General features: G+C 42.3%; 1 protein-coding gene across 2 annotated transcripts in view; it reads right to left on the bottom strand.

Annotated features, from left to right (window-relative positions):
* PLXDC2 (plexin domain containing 2) overlaps positions 1–19,081 on the bottom strand; it is a 489,434-nt gene that overhangs the window by 208,215 nt on the left and 262,138 nt on the right. For both annotated transcript variants that reach the window (XM_090047262.1, XM_090047263.1), the window contains one exon: positions 2,332–2,478. In XM_090047262.1, the coding sequence (XP_089903388.1) occupies positions 2,332–2,478 (147 nt within the window). The remainder of the gene's footprint in view (positions 1–2,331; positions 2,479–19,081) is intronic.

Raw genomic sequence — 19,081 nt, 5'->3', positions numbered from 1 at the left:
ATAAAGCCTTTTTAAAGGAAAATGTAAAAAGAATTTGCATTAAAACCATCATGTGGAAACCAGTTTGCAGAAGTTATCTAATCCCAACCTACTATTCCAGTTTAGCTAGCCATGAATCACGTGCATCTGCTGCTTGATCAAACATTCAAATCCAAATCAATTACTGACAAGGAAATAAAGTTTTGCAAGTGGATTCTGTTTATATTCTTTCAGAGAGGACATGAAATAGATCTTTGGGAGAGGTATTAGAACAGCAGCAAAAAATCTACATCTGGGTCAGTACATCCAGTTAGAGTTTTGGTAAGAAGATGGTTTTTTTTAATTTATCACATTATGGATACAAATCCAGCAAAGGTAGAGTTATTCTCATTTGAGCATTTTTGTAGGTTGAAAGAAGTGAGCATAAATTATTTTCTTGTCCAAATACATGAGCAACTTAAGGAGGTCAGGATCAAGGCGACATGTTTCCCAACATCTGAACATAAGTCAGAAGTGCTGTGTGCCTTTATTAAGTAAGAGCAAAACTTGATTCCAGCATTTCAAAGTAGTAAAATCTATATCTGCTCTGAGGCCCCAGTCATCCACTGGCTGAATGCGGAGGTGGAGTAGTGAACCAGGGCAGATCAACAAGCAGATCCTCATGTACAGACAGCATTATGGCAACAACATTTGAAATTATGATCAATTTTCTTAGAGACTTAGGCGCATTAAATGAAGACTTTTTGTCTGTCATGGTGAGCAATCTAATCCACCCACCACACATTCAGGCTGAAACTCTCTCTCTACTTTATAAACTAGTGTTTTCATTCTTTCAGACCTTTCAAAATGACCTATGAGTACTAAAATTTCTCATGAATAATCTCAGTGATTAAAGTAGAAGCAAGTGACTTCACAGTTTAGAATATGCTTTCACAGAAACACCACTGCCTAGCTTTCATCCAGCATTAATAATTATGTTCAATTTCTTATTTGAATTTAACTCTAAACTTCTGGCCTAAACTATCAGTTTTTATTCTCATTTGGAAAATAATTAAAACCAGAAAAAATTATTTACTATTTTATCCAAAATTTCACTTTTTCATCTCAGACCATACAAGTACTCAGGTGAAGAAGCCTTTGGTACAGCAGCAAAACCATTAAATGTTCTTATTTTCAGTACAGTTTGTTTTTCTATTTTCTATACTAAAACAGTATATAAAACTGGCAGATAATCAATTCGGCACTTTATTAAACTCATCCCAGATATGGACTTGCCTGAACCCCTTGTGTTTCTAATATCCTCAGTCCCTTACAGACTTTTTAGCTATGTTTTCACATTTAGCTAGAGAAAGATTGCCTCTATACAGCATTCTGTCAGCCTAAATCTTGAGTTACTGTTTTGTTTTTGAACTCCAAATTAAATCCCACAATGATTCTTCTGTCTCCTACTCTCCCCTGAACCTGTCACCTGCATAGTGGTTTTATTGGCTCTGGGAAATAATATGACAGAACCTACGGAGAGGAGAATTCTAACTTTGTTTTTGTTCTCTCAGCCTCCGAAGGCTTTTGCCTGCATGTTGAAGAACCATTGAGCTATCAAATAAAATCAGTACTTGAATTTTTTTCAGCTGTCAGAACACTCTCTCTTTGTTGCAAGTAAATGGGCAGGTAGACAAAACAAAAACCCTGTGAGCCACAAATCTGAGTCTTGATTTTCCTTATTTGATTAATGCCAGGATTGGCTCTTATATTTCCAGCACTAGGTTATATATGGGAATGCAAGTTGGATGTCATGTAGCACCCAATGATATTTATAAGACACTACTTCTTTTAGAACTCAAAGGAGCATGATCAGAATTAAGGCAGGCAGATTTCCAACATGAAAATAAAATTACATCTGTCACCTCTGTTATCATTTGACCAAAATTTAAAAAGTTTAAATAACAATATTTGGACAAGGATTTAATAGTTTTCAAACAAAGTGTATCATCTCATAATTAAAGTGGAAACAGAGCTCTGTTTCATGGCAGTCTTAAACAACTTAATCCTGAGCCCACTCCCACAACTATGGAAGTTAATAACAAAAACCCTTCTTATTCCAACAACAGAAGCTTTGTTTTCCACACTGCAGTTGGTGATCGAAGTGCAGACATGACTTTTAAATTAATTTAGAAACTCGCCCTAAAGAAAATATCTTCTGAGGAACATTTGCAGTAGATGCAGTAATATGACTTGTGTTCCTTTATAGCAGCACACTACAGACATTAGCAACTGAACCACTGTGAGCAGCTACCCTATGTATTTGTTATGTCAGTCAAAGGCAGAAAATACCAATATACAGAAATCCCTTACTGCTGCTTGCCGATGAGTATTGGAGAGAATCCCATGGATTTTTACTTTGTCTTTTTCCATTTGGTCTATGTTCACCCACAAATCCCGGCTGGTAGATTCAAATGGGCCATATGTTCTCGAGGTATAGTAATTATGATCCGTATCCTCCTGGGAAAAAACCCACAAACAAAACCAAATATAGATTAAAACAGATGTTTTCCAGACACGTATAAAGTTCATCTTTAAAATATCCTGAAATAATAAGGCTAACTGTTCGTTAAAGCAACAGCTGGGACTAAATTGATTCTATCGGAAGTAAACTAACAGGAAAAAGGTATAAAACATAAATCAATTACAGAAGATTATTTTGTTTTTACAACAAATAATACTCCTCCTCATTTTCTCATGTTATTTTCCAAATATAGTTTTAATCTTCCCCTACAAAATCAAATGTATCGCTACTGTAAATACTTAAACTGACATCTATGGTGAAATGAATGCTGACTTTCAAGTGAGTAATGGTTAGTGAATTCCCCGTGACAGCTGTTCTGCTTTAAAATAACAGCAACAAGCAGTTCTACTTTCAGTTAATGCCTTTAAAACAATGGCATTTTTAAGGTGCTTTCTTTTTTATTGACCTGCTTCCTACTAGAATGCCCATGGTTAATATAGAAATTGTTCTTTGAAACTTATGCTTTCAAATCTCCACACTGCCATTTCACTGTAAATCTGCATGGGTCCTGTTCTACTGAAAAAAAGACATCTGAATGCTTCATGGGAAACTTAGGAATCAAAGTCAGGTGCTTGTTAGAGGTTTCCAGCCCTACATCAATCTTGTCTTAATAAATATTTCTCTCTTTTCAAAATAAGAGATAAATATACATATGAGCTAAAGGAAATCCCGCAATTTTAGCAGCTCCTAAAGTGACAGTACATAATGTTTATCTTTAGGCAAAATCAAAAGCAAAATACATGTGCTTAAGTTTAGCTTTATTTGTATATGCCGTTAGCCAACAAAGTTGTACAGTTTACCTACCAAAGTGGCATATCCCCAATGCTTCACAGAACGGTCTGGAAAGTCTTAAAGTACATATTTCCAATTTTACTATTATTTTAATAGAACACATGATTTCCAAGATTTTCAAAAGTAGCTGTGCACATACCAGTTAAGGTCTCTCAAGGTATCTCAAAAATACTTAAGTTGAACAGCAAAGAGCAAAAATTACTAATCACTTCTGAAACGCTCAGTAAAGTGAGCAAACTTTGGCAACCACTTTAATAAGATACTTTGGACTAAAATTATTGATGCTTCTAAACACTTTGAGATCCTCAACTGGAAGACTTAATGGATGCATGCTATTGACCTTATTATGGGCGAAAAAAAATACCTGCTAATGAATCCTGTCGCAGACAAGTTCTGCACCATAGAGTACAATTCAATCACCCTTCTTTGGATGTCAAATTCTGAAATCACTGAATGCAATGGAGCTTAAGCCTCTGCCTCAGCTAGCGGGCCAAATCTGGCCTGTGGGGCTTAGCACATCTCCAGAAATTTAGTAGCAGGAGAGAGTGGTGGCAGCATTAGTTGCCATAGCTTCCAGAACCATGGCAATTAACACTGCCACTGTTTCCCCACAACCAAATTTGTGGAGCCAGGGGAAGCCATGTGAGCTGAATGACGATGTTTGCCCAGATTGCCCCAACATCTGAAGTCAGTCTGCAGCTGAATCTGTTATGTGGGGCCAGGCTGAAGCCCCATGTCATACCTTCATATTGACCACATGCTGGACCTGGCCAGCAAACTGGCCCCACACCATGCAGGGCCAGGTTAAATATATACTATATAAAATGGTATAAAACACAGCAGTCTTCAAAAGCTCCTCCAAGAAATGTTGCCTTGATTAAAAGATGGCCCATACCCTGAAAAGCTTGCCATGTAATTTAACATACAACCAGTAGAAAGGAAAAGAAGAATGTAAGATCACATTAACAGTGAAAATGATACCCAGGTTGTATAGTACTTTTTATTACCCACATTTTTTTCAATAGATGGAAAAACTTGGACATATAGGAATGGATTCTAAAAAAAAGTCATACAGGAGGGCTAACAGTAGTGCCAGAAACAGAACCCAGGAAGGTTAGCAGTCTATTGAAAAATTATATCATCAGATAATGAGAATTATACAATAAGATAATATATATTATCAGTATCGATTAGTTTTATTGGTCATCACCTGTTATTATAGGCCATTTCACACTAGAGTCATTTCCCCCCAGACAGAATAGTGGCTTCATGGATTACTTTGGAGAAAGCAAATTGATACTGCCTAGAATAAGGTGCTCTTGGGAGAAATGAACTAATGGGAAGTGGAGGTTACTATTATAGCCATAATAGAGGGAATGTTTTCCAGGGCCTTATAAATAAACAAAATATGCATTCAGCATGATAGGGAAGAAGCAGTGACTCAAAAAGTTATGGTTGCAACAGGTCAGATCAGTATTAGCAGTCATGTTTTAATTGGGCCCAGTGCAGCTCAACTGGGTGTCAGGAAAGCTATTTATTGAGAAGGAGACTGAAAAATTTAACAGGGTATAAGGGTATGGGTGACAGTTTTGGTAGCTAGATGAAGAGAAAAAGGACAGGTATTAAAGAAAACAAAGCAAGAAGCAGCAAGATGTGGCAATGATCTGGGTGTAAAGGTCTAGAGAGACATTAGATTGGAAAAACATGTGAACCATGGGTCCAAGTTACTATAGGACTGTGGAGCTGTAAATGATAAAAAAGAAATTAATGGAGCTGGCTTCCAAGATTTTCATTCCTAGCCTTTTCTGTGAGCCTTTCCCCCCTCTTTACAAAGAAACCAAAGCGGTAATTTTAAAGATTTCACAATATTTTTGTACTTGTAGATGTGAAACATCCTGTGTAGATGGATACCTTATGCTTACAACTGAAGATATTACTTAAACTAAAAAAACCCCAAACTTATAATTGCTAATAAATGCTTGGCATTAAGGTTAAAGAAAAAAATGGAAATCAGTAAAAATGAAGCTGGATTTGACAGTGCTGCTAGCTGCTACCTAGTGGATGTCTAACAGGAGGATGAGGGAGAAGAGGAAAGGGTTGGAAGAAGTGGTGTAGCAAAGGAGGGGAGAAGGGGACACTAGTTCTGCTGGGAGTGGGGTGTGCAAAATATAGATAGGCAATCATCGATCCTCTGGATCATGGTGAACATGGAAGAGGTATAGTCAAATGCCTGATGAATCCATTTGTGGCTGACAAACCCAATTTGAGAGCAACACAGCTTGTTACAAGTTTCACAGGTCCATATGCTGTCTGAGCTGGAGTCCAAGTTTACAGCATGCTGCTTTCTTTCTCAATTTACTTCCATCTTCTGGATCAAAACCACTTCATGTTAGCTGTACCCAGCAGCAGATGTTCCCTTCAGACCAGATGGGATTCCACATACTCCTCCCAGCTTCATGTTTATGTTGAATTACTTCAAATACATTATTGCACACATCATGATACCACGCATGTTGGTCCTGGATGCTTCAGTACCTGTGTGTTTGGTATTTTGTCTTCCTCCTTCATTTTCAGGATCTTACATGGACATCTCACATGGAAGCTGTTCAGTCTTTTGCTGTGTCTAGCATACGTAGTCCACGTTTCTGAACCATAAAGAAAGGATGACAGCACACAAGTCTCATAGATTTGCATCTTCACCTTAGTATGTGCCTGTAATAGAATAGCTGCTTTTCCGATTCCATTAGGTTAGGTCTTGTAGGCTGTAAACTACATCCAACTGGAGGGTTTGGTGGCAATGTGGTGGGACTATTTGTGGCTAGGTAGCTCTTATAAAATACAAAAACATTGCAAACTACAGAGTAAGGTGAATTTAGGGTGCCTCAAAACCCTAACCTTCACTGCCTTGTGGATACTCCTGGGTTGCAAAAATAAAGACCGGAGCTACAGAACTGGCTGCTGCCAAGGTGCCAGCAGCACAGCCAATCATACCTGCACCATCTGCCCCTGCAACCTAGGATATTAATAAGCAAAGGTACTTTACTTAGCCAGAAAATGAACTTCTCTTTTAATTTTTTCTCCTTTGTGCCAAACTTGTAAAAAAATCAGAAAGAATTAATGAAGAGGCCTACCCCTAGGTACAATTGGGACACAAATGCATCCTTCTTCCCTAAATGGTAGCAAGGACCAGTATAAAAGAGTTACACACCTGTGTTTCCAATTTTCATCACACATAAAACCACAGAAGTCTCAATACCAAAATATATTTAGACTAGAAGAAATTATACATTTCAAAGTATGGGTAAAATGGTCCAAGTATGGCCTACAGAGAGACTCATCATCATGGAGAATACTTAGGGCAACAAAAGGTTCTAATCTTGCATTTTTTCAGCCACTTGGATGAGGGGGTAAAAAGCACCCTGTTCAAGTTCGCAGATGACATTAAGATGTGGGGGGATGTGGGCATGCTAGAAGGGAGGAATAGGCTGCAACTGCATCCGGATAGGTTACAGGGGTGGGCGGATGAGAATAAGATGGGTTTCAACATTGACAAGTACAAGGTGCTGTACCTGGGGAGGAAGAACCAGAAGCATACCTACAGGCTGGGGAACTGCCTTCCCACCATTGCAGAGGCAGAAAAGGATCTTGGAGTCGTTGATGCCAAAATGAACATGGGCCGACAGTGTGGGGATGCAGTCAGGAAGGCCAACTGTTCCTTGTCATACATCCACAGATGCATCCCAAGCAGGTCCAAGAAGGTGATCCTCCCCCACTATGCAGCACTGGTCAGGCCGCAGCTGGAGTACTGAGTCCAGTTCTGGGCACTGCACTTCAGGGAGGGATGTGGACAACATGGAGAGGGTCCAATGGGGGGCCACTCTCATGACCAGGGGGCAGCAGGGCAGGCCCTACGAGGAGAGGCTATGGGACCTGAATCTGTTCAGCTTCCACAAGAGAAGGCTGAGGGGGGATCTTGTGGCCTCTTACAAACTAGTCAAAGGGGACCAGCAGGCATTGGGGGAGTCCTTGTTCCCCCGAGCACTACTAGAAATAAGTCACAAGCCGGCAGAGGGTAGGTTCAGACTAGACATCAGGAGGCGCTACTTCACTGTCAGGACAGCTAGGATCTGAAACCAACTTCCAAGAGAAGTGGTGCAGGCTCCTAACCTGGGGGTCTTTAAGAGGAGGCTGGATGCTGGTGTTCACCTTGCTGGGGTCGTTTGACTCCAGTACTCTTTCCTGCCATGGCAGGGGGTCAGACTATATGATCTGCTCAGGTCCCTTCTGACCCTACCAACTATGAAACATCTAGCATCATTACCAAAAGTAATGCAAGTTTTACCTATGAGAAAACAGCAGGGCCATTTTAGAGGGTCCCTGAGACCTTTGGAGGTATGTATGCAAAACTCACAATAGCAGTTCTTTAAGCATAATAGTTATCCAAAGAAGAGAGACTGGTTACCTGTATGGTTTTATTTATCAGAAGCTGATGGATACTCCCTCTTCAAGGCATAGTTGTACTTTATCTTCTTAGGAAAATATACTGATCATAAGTTTTGCTTTATCTGGAAATCACTGTTTACAAATAGTTATCAAAAGTTACACTTCATTACACTGTTATCAGTTTTAACCAGATTTTTATTCTTTAAATGCTTTACATCCTACATCTTATGCAACCTTTATGTCAAGTTGTTTCATCTCAGTAAATTTCAGTAATGGAATTTAAGAAGTACCTCCTATTTGCTTCTAAACTGAAAAGCCCAAGTTTAGTCAAAAGGGTAAGTAAAATTAAAGCTATGGTATCAAATGTCACACAGGCAATCTAACCAAATATTCTTCATTTTAAGCAGTTATAAATCAAAGAGGCGGGGGCAAAGTGGAGTTGGGGGTAGAACCACTTCACCTCTGGCTCTGGCTCCAGCACTGCAGAGGGCAGAGCATGGTGTAGCAGTAGCAGCTGGAGTTTTGTTGCTGGGGCCACAAAAGGAAGAAAAATGTCCCCCCTTTTTTTGCTGCTGAAATCAGTGTTTAAACAGCTGCTTGTCACCTCCTCTTTTTGCTGCTGACATGTCATCTCACACTTGCAGCAGGAAACCTGCAGCTCGTGCCTGCACTGTATGCCACAACAGTGCGAGGGTATTCTACTGGCAAACTATTAAAAAAACCCAAAACAAACCACTATCAGCACCAGTGCTGTTTTTTTTTTTTTTTTAATAAAAGCTTCCAACTATGGATTACTATTTTATTTGTATCAACAAGCATCAATGGCTTATCCCTCTTATTGCCTGATTTATGGCCCTATACTGCTTGTATTTGTTTCACAATGCAATCTATTACCTAATAGTGTCTAGATTTATAGGAACACTGCAAAAATACTACTAGAACTGATGCCAAAACTTTGTACAGATATTGTATTACATTTATTTCAATAGCCCCTTGAGAGATAGGCATGGTTTTCTGCAGACTTTGTAAAATCAGTGATGGTATTATAAATACAATGTAGCTATTACAGAAGAGGAACAAACTTTAAAAATATATTTCAAAAGAAGAAAAGCCACAACATGGAAGTAGACAACTTTGGGAGAAAGTCATGGTCAACTCGTTTCATTCCATTTCTTTCCGGAGAAGCAGTACTGAAATTGCCTGGAGTGCTGATAGTTTAAACTAAGGAGTTTCCTAGTATTCAAGTATTATGATAAAAATATATTGTTGTCTACATCAGGGGTTGGCACCTTTGTGACCTAGCCCCTCCTGGAGGTGATGCCACAAGTCTCAATCCAGAACAGCCACCTGCCTGTGCCTACTCTTGCCACTGATCCCAAACATCTGTGCAGCCATGGTAAGTGCAGATGCAGCAGAGAAACAGGATTCAGTCTATGCCCAGGGAATGCTGGGCAGCATGGTACAATTCCAAGTCACTGACTTTGTTTGCCAGACTAAACCTTCATGGAGTCAACTGAACCTCTTCAGGAGCTGGATCTAGTCCATGGGATATAGGTTCCCAATCATCTGCCACAGAGCCTTGTCTAAGTAGTGTGTAAATATGCTGTAGAAATCAGCTCCCTCATTTCACTAGATGCAGCGTATACTAAAGTGTTTCCCATGGATTTTATATTCAATGGTTTTTTCAGCTGGTACTGTACATGGAAAAAAAAAAAAGCTTCCCTTTTTGTTTTCTTTTATACGAACACTTTATTTGCCACCAATACTTCTTAATTGTATGAGTTCTTGCACCTATTCTACTCTGGGTTTGCCGCCTTCTTTTTGTAAAAGTTAACTTCACATTATTTTGACAAAGGATGCCACCTCATGACTCTTCAAACACTCTGCCCTTCTGAAAAAAAGTCAGATCCAATTACAGTACTGTATAGTATAATTTCCATTGTAGTGAAAGAGTGTCAGAAGTTCTGAATATCAAGGCCTCTGTAAAATTCTTTTTGTTCTTCATATTCAGTGAGAAAACATCCATAACATACATTGAATATACAAAATATTCCATAGTATAATCCAAATACCACAAAACCATTTCCATAATTCAGACAATAATTCTTCCTCTTATTAACAATTCTTATGTAGTACAGAGAAATAGGTAAGCTGTTACAGTCCAAGGAAGCACGATGATCAATGATATTTCAAATACAAAATAGACATTTAAATGCATTTTGGACCTAAGTACATCTGCAGCAAAAAAAGGAAGCAAAACAAGAAAGTAGTTAAGATTTAAATTGAAGAGAAAAGAAAAACAACTTACATTTGAATGTAGACACCATGTGTTGGTCATATAATCATCACATATGACTTGGTCAGAAAATTTAAAGCAGAGGAGGTATTGAAATCATTTTGGCGTTCTGTAAAGATCTTTCTTGTTAGTATTGGTACATTGTTTAAATATCTTCCTGTAGCACTTTGGGGGAGAGGAGCAAAAGTGCTGAGGGAGTTGACTGATGCAGAGCCACTGGCTATTCTCTGAAAACTTGTGGTAATCAGATGAGGGACCAGACAATAGGAAAAGGCAAATATAGTGCCCATCTTTAAGAAAGAAAAGAAGGATCCAAGGAACTGCAAGACTAGTCAGCCTCACCTCAATCCCTGGAAAAATCATGGAGCAGGTCCTCAAGCAATGCATTTCTAAGCACCTGGAGAAGAAGAAAGTGTTCAGGAACAGTCAGCATGGATTCACCAGGAGCAAGCCATGCCTGACCAACCCGACTGCCTTCTGTGATGAGATAACTGGCTCTGTGGATGTGGGGAGATAAGTGGACATCATATACCTTGACTTTAGTAAAGCTTTTGATGCAGTCTCCCACAGCATTCTTGGAAGCAAGCTAAGGAAGTATGGGTTGGATGAATGGACTTTAAGGTGGCTAGAAAGCTGGCTGGATCATCAGGCTTAATGGATAGTAATAAATGCTCAATATCTAGTTGGCAGGCAGTATCAAGTGGAGGGCCCCAGGGGGTGGTTCTGAGTCTAGTTTTGTTCAATATCTTCATTAATGATCTGGAAGATAAGATGGATTGCACCCTAAGTAACTGTGCAGATGACATCAAGCTCGGAGGTGCAGTACATATGCTGGAGCTAGGATTCAGACAGACCTAGAGAAATTGGAGAGTTGGGCCATAAGAAGTCTCATGAGGTTCAACAAGGACAAGTGCAAAGTTCTGTACTTAGGACGGAACAACACCATGCACCAGTACAGGCTGGGGACCAACTGGCAGAGCAGCAGCTATGCAGAAAAGGATCTTGGGGTTACAGTGGACGATTAACTGGATACAGGTCAACAGTTTCCCTTGTTGCCAAGAAGCATACTGGGTTGCATTAGTAGGAGCAGTGCCAGCAGATGAAAGGAAGTAATTATTCCCCTCTATTCGGCATTGGTGAGTCAACATCAGGAGTCTGGTGTCCAATTTTGGGTCAACCACTAAAGAAAGGATGAGGAAGATGGAAAGAAGCAGAGGGCAATGAAAATGGTTAGGGGACTTGGGTACACGACTTCTGAGAAGAGGCTGAGTGAACTGGGCTTATTCAGTCTGCAGAAGAGAAGACTGAGAGGGGATTTGATAATGGCCTTTAGCTTGCTGAAGGGCAGTTCTAAAGAGAATGGAGCTAGATAGTTCTCAGTGGTGGCAGATGACAGAATAAGGAGCAATGGTCTTAAGTTGCAGCAAGGGAGGCTTAGGTTAGATATTAGAAAACACTCTCACTAGGAGGGTGGTGAAGCATAGAAATGGGCTGCCTAAAGAGGTGGTGGAATCTCCATTCCTGGAGGTTAAGGCCCGGCTTGACAAAGCCCTGGCTGGAATGAGCTAGTTGGGGACAATACTGCTTTGAGCAGGGGGTTGAACTAGATCACCTTCCTAGTCCCTTTCAACCCTAATTTTCTGTGATAATATAATTAATTTAATGGATTTCATTCATAATATTGTTAAATATTGCCTGGAACTGGTATAGTGGTCACACCCTGATTACTAAACTCTCAAATATGACATGATCCTGAATTTAAGATGACCCCCAGTAATTAGATTCTATATATGGAAAATTTATAAATTTGGTATAATTTTCCAAGTATGGAATCTAATTATTGGAGCTTTGTCTTGAATTTATTCCCCCTCCTGCTGCTACAGCAGGGAAAAATCTGGGAGGGGGCAGGTGGCCCACTTGCCCTCTTTACCCCCCAACTTCTTCCCCCTTCAACCCCTCCCCCACTTACTGTCAGACCTTGCTCTCCCTGAGCACGTAGAAGTGAGGAACAAATTTGAAAACACTAACTTTGAAATACAGATGCCTGTAGTAACTTACATATATGTAAATTGCTATGGGTACCCACAGACTTAGCACATCCTTTTTAGAAACTGCTGCATGTTTTACCACAGGTACTCCATAAATACACTTTTAAGGAACACTTTTATACCTACTTATGTAGTGAAGTTAGTCCAAAGCCAAAATGCTCATGATTTACCATGTAGTTCATTGGGCTGGGACCCAGCAGAGTGAACAGTATCTCAAGCCATGACGACTCCATAGCTCAATGCTGCTCTCCAGATACCACCCACAAAGGATCCATGTGCTAGTTAGGCCTACTCATGACTGTTATTTGGGCTGACAGTTATCCACAGTAAAATAATGAAAAGCTGATACTGGATTCAGTTATTAAAGAATTAAAGGATAAGACTATAATTAATGCCAGTCAACATATTTTTAACAGGTCTTCTCAAACAAATCTGATCTCAGCCTTTGAAGAGATTACATATTTATTTGATAATATTCATAGAATTTGTGCAGTGTGCAACTCAGTACTCTAGGATATAGCAATTAAAATGGCATTAGAGTAAAACATGTTAAATAGATTAGAAGTTGGTTGGCACAGCTCTGAAGAAGTTCTCATGCAAGAATCACACTGAACAGGTATGTTTTTAGTGGTGTTTAACAGAAGCCAATAACGGACCCAAAACTTTTCAACATTCTTCATCACTGGTCTAGAAACAACAAATTCACTACTGATAGAATTAGTGGATGACAGAAAGATTAGAGACCTGCAGATACCAATAATGGTAGACATACAGATGGATCTGGGTCACATGGCAAACTATATCCATTCAAACAAAGTGTATTTTAATGCAGCCAAATGTATAATCTTTGTTTCAAGACACATAATTTCACACCAGAATTCCCTAGGCATGGCCTATATTTTGAAAAGCAATGAGTCTGAAAAGGATCTGGAGATTACAGTGGAAATACTACCAAATATAAGATCTTAATATAAGGCTACAGAAAGAAAATAGCTAATGCAGTCCTTTGATGTATAAGCAGGAAGAACAATGGGTACAAATGGAAGGGAGTGGGGGAAGTGAAAAGGGGGAGTCATTTCATCACCTTGGAGAGCATTAGTAAGATTAATACTGGGACACCATGACCAGTTCTGGTATCCAAATTTAAAAAGTGGATTCTGAAATTTTGGAGAGGGTGCAGGAAGAACCACAAAACAAATCTAAGAACTGGAGAAAGTACCTTACAGTGACAGACTTAAACAACTCAGTTCAACTTATTACAAATTCAACTGACAGATGACATGATTAGAAAGTACATGTACGAGTACAGTATGGGGATAAATCCTGGGTTCCAAAAACTTATGTCAAATTTGAAATCGTCTGACCTCAGTTTCCTCCCTTTTTTCTTTTTATCTGCCTTTTTCTGATAGATTAAAATAAACATGCAAATATTTAACAAGAAGGGTAATTAAACAAGTTTAAAGGGAGTGAGGAATTCTCTATTTAATGTTTTCACATTAAGACCAGCTTCCTTTCAGTCACATACATGGCACATCTACACATGCATTTATGCGCCATAATTATGGTACATTAAGTTTAGTACCTATAATAACAGGTACTAACTTAACATGTCATAAGTCAGCACTACTTCACAGCAGCATCAGCACATGTCTTTTAGATGACACTAATGTGCAGTAGACTAATTCTCCTGAGCATTAGCATGGCTTTTGCTGTCATGAGCTAATGTGCAGTAGATTTACGCTCGTGCACTTGTAGCATCTCATGTAGATGCGTCCACAGGGTATCAGAATAGATGAGCTAGTGGTCCTTTTTGGTTTTAAAACTATAAAAATATTCATTATTTCACAAGGCACAGTACAGTATGGCACTGGGGTTAGCTGGGAATTTCAGTGACACAGATTTTAGTCTGAAAATACTGATTCATAAAGACTGGGACATTTTATTACACTTTTGTCAGGAGTGTTTCCAAGTTCAGAGTGGGATTTCTGTTTAGACTTACAACCTGTAGCCTTATGGTAAAGTTTCTTACCTGAGGTGTGAGATAACTAGGTTCAAGTGACTGCTCTGCTGAATTTGGAATTAGGACCTGAATCTAAGTGGAAGACCTAAAGGCAGGCTTCTTCAGCACAATGCTTTTTCTGTAAACTTGAGGAAATGGAGAGTGAAACAGAGCAACAGGAAAAGGGAAATTCCTCCAATAAAAGAGGGGACGATCATAAGGGATATGAGCCAATCCTTTTCCTTTGTCCAGATCTTGCTCTTTACAAAAGCAAGACAACAGTTCTTACTTGCTAGCTCATTTTTGTTTCTGTTCTAATCCACACTACATAAGAGGATTCACAAAATACCATAATTTATGTTCATACTTTAAAAATGTAATAGACCTGATCTCATCTTCTGGGACCAACATAAATTTTCCATTGTCTTTTGTGGTGTTAGACCAGGTGTCAAATGTACAAGTCCTGAATTCTTCTATTTTAGTTTATTATATACAGGATTCCCTTGCTTTATGTGGGTTCTGTATGTGTGAATTCGCTCTTATGTAATGACCCTTTTTATACTAAAAAGTTCATTATATGCAAGCTAAATTCACTCTTAGCCATCCGTGTGGTGGAAGCCTGCAATCAGCTGCTTTGTGCAGTGCATTGTGGGAGTGACATGCACCAAAATATAGTCTCTTGTGTGGATCTGTGCTCCTCACTCATTGCCTTGTGATATACCTTTCTGTAGTTGCCATCCTCATTATGACTTCTAAGACTCCTGCTAGCTTATTTCCTACTCCTCTCTGCTATTGGTGGGCACTAAAATTGTCTTGTAAAAGTGGTACAAATGGGTTTGAGGGTCAGTACAGTTGAACTCTTAGAACATATCCCTATTTGTTACATGGAAAAAGGGAGTTTCCTTTATGGGAATTTGAGTTATGTGCCACTTTCCAGTAATGGCATGCACAGCATGAAGTGAGGGAAACCTGTACATGAAAACAGTAGAAATCTAATAAAATAGCTGTTTTTCAGCATTATCATCCATTACAGAAGTGGAAGCTGCCTGATACTTATCCCTTCATAGAAGACAGAAATAGAAAGATTATAAAATATCCAGAGAGAAAAGGAAATTCCACTGAATTTCACTATGCAACTTGTCTTAAAATAGTGAATATGAATCCAAACCTTAAAATATGTTAAATGTTTTGATACTTAACAATAGTTGGGTAACATATGTGAAGCGAGTCATTAGTGTTTGTGCAGTCCCTATTAGAGAAATGACAACATTCCCAACATTACTGCCAGTCCCACCAGTGAAGCACAGGGTGTGGATTTGGAGACTGAAATACCTTCTCTCTCTCTCAAGTTAGAACACCACTAGCTCAAGGTTGTGCTACATCACTGGACAACAGAGAAGAATTCGGTGCGTCTGCTATTAGACAACTTGTTTCAGCTCAGAATAAGGGGGGAAAAGCATATGCACACTTGGAGCATTTTCAGTAATGAAAAGGTGACTCTTGTTCCAAACCCACACAGGAGTAATCATGTTCTAACAGTTACGAGTGCAAAAGCCAAGAATAAATCAAATGCAGCAAAACAGCTCCAACTTGAACACTGCTTAGAATGTAAGAGAGTGTAACTGTTACAATGCAACAGCCACTGAGCACTCCCAATTGACAGCTCCCCTCTTGCAATGACTCCAACGGTATGTCTGTCCATACCCAGAGCTAACCATGTTAAGTGGGCATTGAGGGTGGTGTTATAGAGCATCTTTAGACCTGCATAAAGGAACATTCACCTGCATAAAGCTACATGTCCCTGCAAGCTGATGTTGGTGACCGTCATGGACAGCTAGAGACCCTCTGGGTAAAAATTCGTGGGGAATTCGGCACAGGGGACACAACGGTGGGAGTCTACTACAGACCTCCCACTCAAAGTCCCGAGCTTGACTAGGAGTTCGCCCAGGAACTGACTGAGGCCGCTTGCTCCAGGACCTTGGTTGTCATGGGTGACTTCAATTACCCGGACATCTTGTGGGAAGATCACTCAGCTAAATCTGAGCGGGCGCAAAGCTTTCTCTTGTGCGTGGATGACCTCTACCTGACTCAAGAAGTCTATGGGCCAACGAGAGGCAAAGCGCTGCTTGACCTGGTACTGGCTACGGGGGACGACCTAATCGGCGACCTAGTGATTGATGGGAAGCTGGGTGACAGCAACCACGAGCTGATCACCTTCACCATCTGCCGTAAAGCTGGCAAGTCAGTCAGCAACACAGAAGTCCTTGACTTCAGAAAAGCCGACTTTGATAAGCTCAAGAGGCTAGTCGGTCAGGCCCTCAGGGACCATGACCCCAGGGAGATGGGAGTTCAAGAAGAGTGGTTGCTTCTCAAGGAAGCGATCCTCAGTGCACAAGCTAAATCTATTCCAACATGGAAGAAAGGCAGCAAGAAGGAACAGCAGCCCCCCTGGCTCTCCAGAGACCTAGCGGACCTACTGTGGCTAAAAAGGAAAGCCTACAAAGGATGGAGGACGGGATTCACCTCTAAGGAGGATTACTCCGCGCTGGTCTGGTCCTGCAGGGAGCAAACCAGGAAAGCCAAGGCTGCAACTGAACTCCAACTAGCTTCAGGCATCAAGGACAACAAAAAGTCCTTTTTCAGATATGTGGGGAGCCGGAGGAAAAGCAAGGGCAATGTTGGACCCCTGCTAAACCAGATGGGGCAACTGACAACTGATGCCCAGGAAAAAGCCAACCTATTAAATAGGTACTTTGTGTCAGTCTTTCATCAGTCACACGGGATGCCCATGCCTGCTATGGGACAGGGAAATCTGGGTGAGGGGGATCCCCTACCCTTCATCAATGCCGACCTCGTGAAGGAACACCTTGAGAAGCTGGATACCTTCAAGTCAGCTGGCCCTGACAATCTGCACCCCAGGGTACTCAAGGAGCTGGCGAGCGTCATAGCCCAGCCCCTGGCATGGATCTTTGAAAACTCCTGGCGCTCTGGTGTAGTGCCCGAAGACTGAAAGAAGGCCAATGTGGTGCCGATCTTCAAGAAAGGGAGGAGAGTGGATCTGGCTAACTACAGGCCCATTAGCCTGACTTCTACCCTGGGGAAGATCCTAGAAAAGTTTATTAAGGAGGCCATCCTTGAGGGACTGGCCCAGGCTAACATTCTAAGGGACAGCCAGCACGGGTTTGTTGCGGGTAGGTCTTGTTTGACCAATCTCATTTCCTTCTATGACCAGGTGACCTATCACCTGGACAAGGGAGAAGAGATTGATGCCATATATCTTGACTTCAAAAAAGCTTTTGATCTGGTATCCCATGATCACCCCTTGGCCAAACTGGCCAGTTGTGGCCTTGGCTCCACCACGATCAGCTGGCTGGGAAATTGGCTTCGTGGTCGGACCCAGAGGGTTGTGATTGATGGCAGTCACTCATCATGGTGCCCTGTGACCAGTGGGGTCCCTCAAGCAGCTGATCCCCCTAAGGTAAGTGGGGCTGAGGGACTGAGGGGCCGGCGCAGCTGAGCCGGATCCGGAGGGGAAGCCCCCCGGGTCCCTCTTAGCCGAGCCGGTAGGGAGCCGCGCTCCCGAGCCGCGCAAACAGGCGCGGTCTGTAAGAGCGCGCCAGCGTTTGCGGCAGCGTTCGCGCCGGCGGGCGAGCAGGCGGGGCCCAGAGGCTGACCCCTGCTCTGCTAGTAAGGGCAGCAACTCCTGCGATGGTGTCGACACGGAGTTCTGCCAGGGCCCCTGCCCGGGGGGCGCGGCCTTCCCGGGGCTTGTCCGAGGCCTCCACCCAGACAGAGCCCTCGGGGGGGCTGCCGTCCTCCAACCCCCTGGCCTGCGGGAACTGCCCGGCAAGGTCTGGGGGGGCAGGGACTGGGGACTCCTGCACCTGTCCTGTAGGTATCCGCCTTAGGACCCTGGAGGAGCGGGTGCAGGAGCTCCTGGAGGAGGTTAGCAGGCTGAGGGGAATCCGTGAGGCAGAGGAGGAAATTGATAGGTATTTTCTTTCTCTGCAGGGTGGTACGACAGAGGAGAGGGCAGCCCGGGATGCGCCCTCCACTGCTGAGTGGCAGACGGTCTCCCGCGCCAGGGCTATTAACCATGTTACGGCACCAGTTCCTCCTGTCCATCTGGAGAACAGATATGAGGCCCTGGCAGCCCTGGAGGAGGAGGGAGCAGTGGAAGATTCCAGGGAGGAGACTTTGCGCACACAATGTCCTGTGCGGGCGGCGGGAGTCAAGAGGCCTAAGAGGAGGAAGCGTCGTGTCATCGTGATTGGTGACTCCATCCTGAGAGGTACGGAGGGCCCCATCTGTCGCCAGTTTCCCTCAGCACGTGAGGTCTACTGCCTGCCCGGAGCGAAGATTCAGGATGTGAAGGGGATGCTCCAGTCCATCATCCAGCCCACCGATTATTACCCCATTGTCCTCGTCCATGTGGGTACTAACGATGCGGCCAGGAGAGCCCCTGATCGCCTGATGGAGGACTACCATGCTCTGGGAGGCGTGCTGAGGGAGATGGGCGCACAGGCGGTCTTCTCTTCCATCCTGCCAGTGAGCGGTCGAGGCAGACGTCATGAGATTTGCATAGCGGAGACCAACTGGAGGCTACAGGAATGGTGCTTCGAGGCGGGCTTTGGCTTCCTCAGCCATGACCGGCACATCGTGATGAGAGACATGCTGGGATGGGATGGGCTCCACCTTTCCCCTAAAGGTAAGCGTGTGTTCTCTTCCAGGTTGGTGAACCTCCTTCGGCGGGCTTTAAACTAGGCTCATCGGGGGAGGGGGAAGATGAGGGCGGAGGAGACGATGAACTACCAGGCCCAGCAACAGCCAGCGAGCCCAGACCAATGGTCAAAAGGGAGAAACAGGTAAGTGATGGGGGACGGGGCTTTGCTGAGACTAGGGGGTCAGTGGGCACAACCGTTGGAGGCCTCAAATGCCTCTACACGAATGCTCGAAGTATG

Source organism: Crocodylus siamensis, chromosome 5, assembly GCF_052110815.1.
Source record: "Crocodylus siamensis isolate JL-2025a chromosome 5, ASM5211081v1, whole genome shotgun sequence".
In the NCBI taxonomy this organism is placed as follows: Eukaryota; Metazoa; Chordata; order Crocodylia; family Crocodylidae; genus Crocodylus; species Crocodylus siamensis.
The sequence above is the reverse complement of the archived record's forward strand: the minus strand, read 5'-3'. Positions and strand labels throughout refer to the sequence as shown.